The sequence below is a fragment of the Pollachius pollachius genome, assembly GCF_949987615.1.
Source record: "Pollachius pollachius genome assembly, chromosome: 1".
In the NCBI taxonomy this organism is placed as follows: Eukaryota; Metazoa; Chordata; class Actinopteri; order Gadiformes; family Gadidae; genus Pollachius; species Pollachius pollachius.
Genome location: NC_136934.1, coordinates 31,858,318 through 31,868,317, shown reverse-complemented (window position 1 = coordinate 31,868,317; position 10,000 = coordinate 31,858,318). Strand labels below are relative to the sequence as shown.

The window sequence follows — 10,000 nt, the reverse complement described above, 5'->3', positions numbered from 1 at the left end:
ATGTCAGCGAATACATCTGCATGCACTACAACTACATCATACATCTATTCATAAGACGTTTCCCTTCTTTACCAGGTATTTCTGCCATTGACAGCTGTGACCTTTGAAACGGTGGATGATAGTTGATTCGTGTTCTGGCAGCTGGGTCACTGGCACATTACATCATCCTGAGCCTCCTGCCCAGCTCTCCATATGACCCTTCCTCATAGACACATGACTCACTTTAACCCCTGGCTCCTCCTTGCAACCCGTGTGTGTGTGTGTGTGTGTGTGTGTGTGTGTCTATGTGCGCGTGTGTGTGTGTGTGTATATGTGTGTGTGTGTGTGTGTGTGTGTGTGTGTGTGTGTGTGTGTGTGTGTGTGTGTGTGTGTGTGTGTGTACGTGTGTGTGTGTCTCTGTGTGTGTGTGTGTGTGTGTTTGTGCCTGGCCAGTTCGTTAGCAGCCGCCATGACAGCTGCTGCTGCTGTAGCGGCCATGCCAGTCCTCTCGGCAAGCTGGGTGTCATCAGAGACCCCCACCCTCCCCCCGCCCTCCCCCCGCTCCCCTTGGTCTCCATTTTCTCTTTAATTCCCCAAAAGACGGCACGTAATGAAGAGAGAGAGTTGAGCTCTGGGTCCTTTCCTCTGAAGACCCACGAATGCCCGCACACACACACACACACACACACACACACACACACACACACACACACACACACACACACACACACACACACCGCACACATATACATACACAGGCACACACACACACACACACACACACATGCACACGGACGTACGCACACATGCACACATGCACACACACGCACACATGCAACCACCCACACACACACACACACGGACACACGCTAACATACAAACACACACACGCGTTCATCATATAGATACAGTCACACACACATACAGATACACATACATACACACGCAGAACTGTCAGAGGAGTCTGCAGAGGACAGGAGAAATAGTCTGCTTATGTAAGAAGAGAGAGAGAAGCGACCCTGGAAAAGGGGGTAGAGCGAGAGAGAGAGAGAGAGAGAGAGAGAGAGAGAGAGAGAGTGAGAGAGACCTCAGGGCTGCTGTGGAGTGAGAGAGAGCGAGTGAATGGGAGAGATACTGTAAGGAGGATGGAAAGCACGAGTGTGTATGTGTGTGTGTGTGTGTGTGTGTGTGTGTGTGTGTGTGTGTGTATTGGGGGGCGTGAGACGGAGAGGGAATGAAGAGGGATTACAGAGCTGCGGCTAGTGACAAAATATCAGAGTGGGAAGGAACCAGGTTTTGAAGGGGCTGAAAGAGGCAGGGGTATTGCCGTGTCTCCCTAAGCGCCCCTGCCACTACTACTACAGCGGATGGTAGCTGCTCTGGGCGCTAGTAGAGAGGGATGTTGAGGTGGTGGAGGGAGGGGGGGCGGGGAGGGGGGAAGAGGGTTGTCAAAGGAGCCAAGAGCTCCAGTCTCAGGATGTTCCATAGTAACTGACAAAACGTTTTTTTTTATCAATGACAGCTTCCTGTGGTAGCACCTGCAGAACAGAGATCCCTGAACCCATACTCATCTCAATCTATGATCCCCCCTGCCGTCACTCTCATTCTCTTTTTCCCTCTTCCTCTCTTTATCTCTCTCTCCCTTATCCCCCCCACCCCCTCTGCTCTCACTCTCATCCCCCTGACTCGTCTCTCTCTCTTACCCCACCCCCCCCCCCACCCCAAGCCCGCTGTCACCCTCTCTCCCTCCCTCCCATCTTGCACACACATTCTTGTCCACACACGCATGCACACGCTGGGCATCGGAGATGGAAGGAGATAAATGAAACCATAGCATACTCCGCTATGAATTTAAATTTAAATGAGATGCCTTGTTTGAACAGGCCAATCATCTGCAGCCATGTAAGCAGTTTCTGCCAGAATGTTAGCTTTTTTTCCACTATTGATGTCAGCTCTTTTACCGTCCAGTCCAGCACAGCTTTCTCATGACTCTGATATCCCCATAAATAAAACATTGAATAAATAAATAGCACTAATTACACTCTATGGTGTGTGCGTAACTGGAAAGATCTTACGAGACAACAAAAACCCAAACTATAATTAGTTTTCATTAGATCCAACTGTTAGTCTAGGGACTACGATTAACTGCAGTTTAGTTGGTTCATAATTAAACTTCCTCACTGTATTTTCTTCCTGTCCTTGTCACCAGCCGTCTCCGTGATAAATTGGGCTTCACCGGAAGTTCTCCACAGAGATAATCACTCAACTCCTTATATCTCTCTCTCTCTCTCTCTCTCTCTCTCTCTCTCTCTCTCTCTCTCTTTCTCTCTCTCTCTCTCTCTCTCTCTCTCTCTCTCTCTCTCTCTCTCTCTCTCTCTCTTAATCCATTATTAATGCCTAAGCGATCGTACATCAAAATGCCCATTTCCTTCATGTGCCTGCCATTTTTTTTTTCATGCATTAAAATGAATTGTTACGGCCCTTGATTTTTATTTGCTCGAAGCCGTTGTAAAATGCACCTTTAAAGACATAACAAATAATTGCACACTTTATTGTGCCGACAAACTCAAAATATGGTAGCCTGTGTTGCTTGGCAACCATTTTAATGTCTGCAGTAACTATATTGCAGTAAATGCTTGCATTCTTTGTCCCTGTGTGTTTATTCTGTGAAACTTTACCAGGTAGACCATGTTAACATGTTAGTGACCGTTTTATGAATGCGCTTCCCGCCGTGCCTCACGCCGCCCCCTAGACGTGAACCGCGTCCTCTGGTGGCCCTTCCCAGGGACACCGCACCTTGAAGGGACTCGGATCACGACAACGTCCTATTCATCATCGTCATCCTCATCCAGTCTCCAGTGAGGATGATGATGATGCTGCTGAGGAAGGCTCTGTGCGTCCAGGTGCTGCTGGCGGAGGAGCGGGGCAGCGAGCGGCTGTTTGCGGTGAAGGTGTTGAAGAAAGACGTGCTGTTCCAGGACGAGGACACGGAGAGCGCCATGGTTGAGAGGAGGGTGCTGGGCCTGCCCTCCAGACCCCACTTCCTCACCTCCCTCTACTGCGCATTCCAGACCGAGGTGGGCTGTGTGTGTGTGTGTGTGTCTGTCTTTATCTTTGTGTGTGTATGTGTGTTTGTGTGTGTGTGTGTGAATGTATGTTTGTAAGCGTATGTATGTGTGCTTTTGTCTTGTCTTTGTATGTATTTTGGGTGTGTGTTTGTGTGTCTGTGTGTGTGTGTACTTAAGTGTCTATATGTTTGGTTTCGTGTGTTTTTGTGTGTCTTTGTGTGTTTTTGTGTGTGTGTGTGTCTGTGTGTGTGGCTGTGTGGGGACTGCACAATTCTCGAGGCCAAACAATAATTCATTATCAGTTTTCTAAAGGTCAGAGCATTTTACTTTAACTCCCAGGTTAATCCTTAAGGACCCTGCTGTGTTTGTATGTGCGTGTGTGTGTGTGTCTGTGTGTGTGTGTTTGTGCATGTGTGCGTGTGTGTGTGTGTGTGTGTGTGTGTGTGTGTGTGTGTGTGTGTGTCTATCCCTGCAGGAGCGTTTGTATTATGTGATGGAATACGTGAATGGAGGTGACCTGATGTTTCACATCCAGATAGTTGGCAAGTTCAAAGAGGCCCACGCGGCGTACGTACTGAGCAAGACCTTTTACTACAACTCTTTACCCTGCATCCTTCTTTCTTCCATCCACTTATTCTTTTTTTTCTTTCTTTCTGTCCTTTTTTCTCTTGTTTTTCTCTCTGTGCTTATAATGTCTTCTTTTTTCTCATGTTTGTTTGTCTGTCCTTTGTCTCTCTTTCTTCCTGTTTGTCTTTGTCTTTCTTTCGCTCGATTCGATAACATGCCCATCTCCTCCATCCTTGGTCTCAGATACGTGGTACAATGACTTTGTGCTACAAAGTCATTGTATTGAGTACATGTCCCCCCCCGCAGTTCACCATTCTAATCAATAACCTTTGATCCTTCATGGTAACACGCTGATTCTTCACCTCATTTGCTCTTGTCTGGCACTCTGTGTTCATCTCCCCGCCTTTCAAGACTCCGGTTACTCTCCCTTTCATCAGCCTCTCCTATCTTTTATTCTTTAGTCCCCCTTCCTTCTCATCATCCTGATTTAATTTAGTCAACCCGCTGCCCAATCTCCTCAAACATACCTCCAACAGTAGTGCCGTACTCTTCCAATCTATTCCCCTTTAGAACCTTGTCTCCCCTTTCCTTTCCTTCCTGGGCTTCCTGGGCTGCCCTCCAAGGTTTTACGGTGCTGAGATTGCAGTCGGCCTCTTCTTCCTCCACAACAAAGGGATCCTTTACAGGTAGAGAGCTTCAATAGGGGTACATGTTTTTATCAGACTTGATCTTTTATCTTTACCATTGTGTGGTTTGTCTCCAAAAGAGATGTATCAAGTAATAACGAGGCCGGCTATACCTGTATAAATGGCTTGAATTAAGATGAAAAGATCAAGGATCAAAATAATGCCTACTACTATGATCTTCCCCTCTCTCTCTCTCTCTCTCTCTCTCTCTCTCTCTCTCTCTCTCTCTCTCTCTCTCTCGCTCTCTCCTTCTCCCTCTCCCTCTCCGTCCCCTTTCTCTCTCTCTCTCTCTCTCTCTCTCTATCTCTCTCTCTCTCTCTCTCTCTCCCGCTCTCTCTCCTCCGTTAGAGCTGACTCTCTCTTCTCTCCCTAGGGATCTGAAGCTGGACAACGTGCTGCTGGACAGCGAGGGCCACATCAAGATTGCCGACTTTGGGATGTGCCGGGAGGGCGTCTTCGAGGGGGACACCACCCGCACCTTCTGCGGCACCCCTGACTATATTGCACCCGAGGTACACATCAACCCCACCAACACCATCAACCCCCCAACCTCCACCACCACCACCACCACCACCACCCCCATCCCCATCCCAACACCTCCACCACTGCAATCCCCATCTCTACCTCTACCTCCACCCCCATCCCTACCCTTATCACCACCACCACCACCACCAACCCATTTCAGCCACGACCACACTTTGCTCCTCAGTGTGTCATCCACAGTCTCCTCCTCCTCTCCCTCCTCCTCCTCTTCCTCCACCTCTTACTCCGCCTCTTCCTTCCTGCTCACACTCATCTTCTTCAGTGTCTCACCTCTATTTGACTGCGTTTGATTGGTTGACCTGCTTTTCTCCAAGCTGTGAGACTCCTGAGCCGCTGTCGCCTGTGCAGCTCCTTCCTCTCCCTTCTCCTCTGTGACCTTGTCAGCATTTTCTCATAATTAGCTCCTTGATTCAATTAGTCGCGTGTCACATGTGTCCCTGCTATTTTGGGGGGGGGGGGGGGATTTGACACCATGGATGATGATCATTCCTAAATAATGATCTGATGTTTTCCCACTCAGATAATTAATTTAGGATAATCATTTCTAGTACAGTACACATATTGCAAAATGTGTACATGATTTGTACATTCCTTCCTGGTTATATTATTAAAGTTAACGTTTACATATGGACCAGACATATGTTTGAAATTGATTGACTTTTCTTTTTTTTCTTTGGTATGAAGCGAGGAGCGGGAGGGGATTGTGATGTAGTAAAGCCTCCTGGGTACTGACTCTGTCTATGCAAATGTCAATCGATTCTTCTACATTCTCAATTTTGGAGCAGATACAATGGGATCCCCGGGGACTGGGAGTTGTTCTCCTGGTGGTTTCTCTGTATCAGACCCACTTACAGTACACACACACAAACACATATATAGTACCACACACACACTGTGTCCACACACACACACACACACACACACACACACACACACAAACACACACACACAAACACACATACACACACACACACACAGGGTCCACACACAAACACACACTTATATAGTACCACACACAAACGTGCTACAGTATACGCACACCCACATACAATACCACACTCACACACACACACACACGCACACACACACAAATGCACATACAAACGCACTACAGTAAACACACCTGTTTCTGAAGAATCTTTCTCCTATATGTTTCTTGTTCCAGTGTGTCTGATATCTGGAAGCTTCCTGTAGAGAAGCACTGGACCACAGCGGATCATTGTGCTCACTTTTCCTTCAGTTCATCCTATCTGCTTGTCGCACCCCTCCTCTCAGATCGTGGCATACCAGCCCTACACGAAAGCCGTGGACTGGTGGTCGTACGGGGTACTGCTGTATGAAATGCTGGCCGGACAGGTACAGTACCGTTCAGTCCCACTCTATGAATCTCATTAGTCTAGAAATGGTGTCATTTTGTGTATTAAACCAATTTACATGGTGGACAATCAGGTTCATTTAAAGACTTAATGAATTCAATTTCAATGTAATTTTCTACCCATTGTATTGACCCTGGTTCTTAACCCCTTAATGCGTTCTCCCTCTCTCTCTCTCTCTCTCTCTCTCTCTCTCTCTATCTCAGCCTCCGTTCGATGGCATCGACGAGGATGAGCTGTTCCAGTCTATAATGGAGCAGAGCGTCACGTACCCCAAGAGTCTCTCGCGCGAGGCCGTCGCAATCTGCAAAGGAGTAAGCCCATCCAACACCATCCCCTGCTCTTACGGTCCGGTATGAGGACGTCTCACAGAGAATAGACTCTGTTCCCAGCAGGTGTCACCGTAGGATAAACACAGTTGTCGCTCACAACACTAATTATGGCTCTTCTGGTCTGTTAGCTAAATGGATTTTAATCATGAAAAATGGAAAGAGAAGAGAAATAGCTAATTCCTCTTAGGAGTTAACCCATGGCTAACTCATAGACGACTATTCTGCTATACTGGTAACACTTTGCCACTGCTAAGGTATTTTACACGTCGATACCTGTGTGTCCGGTGTTAACCAGCCCTGAGCCTGACCCGCTGTGTGATGCCCTGTGTCCCCAGCTGCTGACCAAACACCCCGCCAAGCGCCTTGGCCGTGGGGAGGAGGGCGAGAGGGAGATCAGGGAGCACCCCTTCTTCCGCTGGCTGGACTGGGACCGGCTGGAGAGGCTGGAGATCGCGCCGCCCTTCAAACCCAGAACTGTCAGTCAAACGGGAGGGATGGCAGGCTCTGCTGCTCAACGATCCCTCTTTCCTCTGTCTCGCTTCCTGCTGTTTTTTCTTTCTTTCTTTTTTTATCTCCGCGCTGTACTCTGTACATCTATCTCTGTCCAGGTCGCGCTCTCTTTATCTCTCTGTGTCTCTCACTCCCTCGCTCTGTATCCCTCTCTGTCTCTCTCTCTTTCTCTCTCTCTCTCTCAGTCACCCTATATCTCTCTCTCTCCCGCTCTCTCTCTCTCTCTCGCTCTCTCTCTCTCTCTTTCTCTCAGTCACAATCTCTCTCTCTCCCGCTCTCTCTCTCTCTCTCTCTCTCTCTCTCGCTCTCTCTCTCTCTTTCTTTCTGTCTCTCTCAGTCACCCTATCTCTCTCTCTTTCTCTCTCTCTCTCTCTCTCTCTCTGTCTCTCCCTCCCTCTCTCTCCTGGTTTGGGGGAAACCTGGTGTGTTAGTTTAATGCCCCCAAGCCACTGCAACTTTTTGCATATTTTCAAACACACACACTTACCCATCATCCCAGATTCAATCATTTTCCACCCCTGTCCTTCATCTCCATGCCAACTCTCCCTTCCTTCTCTATCTTCCCCCCTCTCCCTGCCTCTCATCCCGTGGGCTGGTTCCGGGCGATGTGTCCGTGGGACCCTTTGGGAGCCTGGCGTCCCCGGTCCCAGAGCCCGGTGCTCTCCCTCTGTATGTAAATGTGTATAATCATTACCCCGGTGTGGCTGAAGCAGGGAGGTGCTGTTAGCCTGCCGGATCTGCTCAGGGGTTATGGGGCCCGGGGCCATTAGCTTAATGAGATGTGTGTGTAGCAGCTCAGTTGAGCTGTGGGCTTCCAGATGCCTGTGAAGTAAGGGAGGAATGGGGGAGTCGTGACGTGGGGCTTCCTCCTCTAAGCAGGTGTAGTGCATTACAGAGCTGGATGTGGAATGTTATTTCAGATGTAATTTTATTTGAGAATATTCAGGCTGATTTCTTATTTTTACCTTTGTGGTAACACTTCACAATAAGGGAACATTGTAAATAATGAATTAGCATAAGTTAATGCAGAAATAACCATAAACAAACATTTAGTAAACAGTTAATTTATGTGTCTGTTAATAATTGCTAAGTGATGATCATGTCTACTGCTGGTGTTCACGTTAACTAAGGTATTCTTTAATTTATTATTTAATAGGGATAGGGTTAACTCTAACCCTAAACCAAACCTTCACCTTAACTCTACCCTAACCCTTACCCTAACCCCTAAACCTAAGCCTAACCACTATGCTAATGCTATACAATTAATCATATTACTGCATAACTAATGTTAATTAAGGGTTAATTACTGTACCCTTATTGTAAAGTGTAACCTTTTCCCTGAAACATGGTGGAACAATATCTCATGGGAGATAATGCAATGCTCATAGCATATGATTTAGGATTGATCCTCAAGGGGGGTGATCACAGGTCACAGCTTATCGGTATGTTTCACCGTGCTAAATCCCTGATCCCGTTCGTGTTCAAACCCTCGTGTGTTCCTCCCTCTCTCCCTGTGTCTCTCAGTGTGGGAAGAAAGCAGAGAACTTCGATAAGTTCTTCACCTCGGCCCCCTCGGCGCTGACGCCCTCCGACCCCGACGTGCTGGCCGCCATCGACCAGGAGGACTTCCAGGGCTTCACCTACACCAACCCGGACTTCTCCCCCACCCCGCTCACCGCCGTTTGAGCCCGGCCATATCGCCCCGTTCACCCCCGCCCTGGAAATATGTCATATATTCTTTTGTGTCAGTAGTAGTTTTATAACAAAAAGAGTTTTAATGTTCCAGCCAATTCTTAACTACAGTGAGTATCGAATCACCACCCGTTCATAAATCCGACACCGAAATGTTTCCTTCCCACGTATTCTTAACATCAGAATAAGCTGTGGTTCCCAGAGCCATCGATGCCAGGTATTGATGCGTTGCCGAGGTAGACTTTGTTTTTTATAACATTCACTTGGTAGAAGCCTGAGACATAAGAGTTTCGTCACTTGAAGTCGGTATGAGTAGATATTCTTGCATGAAATATGTCTTTAGAAGGATTACTTCCGTATTCTAGTTTTATAAATTATTAAATCATGCAATCGAAATGCAGCTTGAATTGTGTTTACATGAACATCTAGAAAACAATCTATTCTCAAATATCTCAAGTATCTCATAGTTATTAATCTGAAGCCTTTAAAAAAGAGTGAAGCAGTGTACCCTGTGTTGTGGTGATGGTTTATTTGATCACATGCTCAATCATAGTTTCAGTCCCATGTTGTCATCCCTCAACCAATTTCTTTTCCAGTTTGTTGTTTTTGTTCTGACTGGTAGCACATTATAGGGAAAGTATTTGCTTCCATTCTCTCTTCCTTTTACCCATAAATAAACATTTTCTTTCCAGATACCCCTCTGTTTCTAGTGAAATGTCGTGCTTCAATATGGTTATACTGTATATCAGTGGTGTGTTTTTGTGTTTGTGTGTGTGTGTGTGTGTGTGTGTGTGTGTATGTGTGAGTGTTTGACAATGATAAGTTGACGTGTATTTCTGTATTTATTTCTGTATTTATTTTTGTTCCTAGCTGGCATCTTGCTTTGGCGAAACCTAAAATACATTTTAGTCCTGAAAATAAATCTGGGTCTTTATTTTGGTTTATTTTCTATGTGATTTGGCCTGTTACATCCCACAGAGGGCCTGGAGCCCACATAGACTCACATCAATAAGAATATCAATATACAACACTGTCTCCACCCCTCCTCACCCATCCATCACTACCACTGGGCACGAGCTCCCTACAACCACCAGCAAAACAAGTCCACAAGAGTATGCTGAGTTGATATCTCAATGGCAATACCTTCCCATCATCTTGCTCTCACATATTTGCGTCTGCGGAGCCATAAACACAGTCCAACATGGATCCAACTGCACCGGTGTGCCCTGAATTATGCTAAGATGCTTGTC

General features: G+C 46.9%; 1 protein-coding gene across 1 annotated transcript in view; it reads left to right on the top strand.

Annotated features, from left to right (window-relative positions):
• Positions 1-8,744, top strand: part of prkcg (protein kinase C, gamma) — a gene marked incomplete at both ends in the record, with an annotated part of 16,578 nt that extends 7,834 nt beyond the window's left edge. The window contains 8 exons of the mRNA XM_079740317.1: positions 2,883-3,056; positions 3,523-3,614; positions 4,238-4,300; positions 4,674-4,812; positions 6,119-6,199; positions 6,423-6,530; positions 6,884-7,024; positions 8,583-8,744. Of these exons, the coding sequence (XP_079596443.1) occupies positions 2,883-3,056; positions 3,523-3,614; positions 4,238-4,300; positions 4,674-4,812; positions 6,119-6,199; positions 6,423-6,530; positions 6,884-7,024; positions 8,583-8,744 (960 nt within the window). The remainder of the gene's footprint in view (positions 1-2,882; positions 3,057-3,522; positions 3,615-4,237; positions 4,301-4,673; positions 4,813-6,118; positions 6,200-6,422; positions 6,531-6,883; positions 7,025-8,582) is intronic.
• Between the last annotated feature and the right edge of the window lie 1,256 nt (positions 8,745-10,000).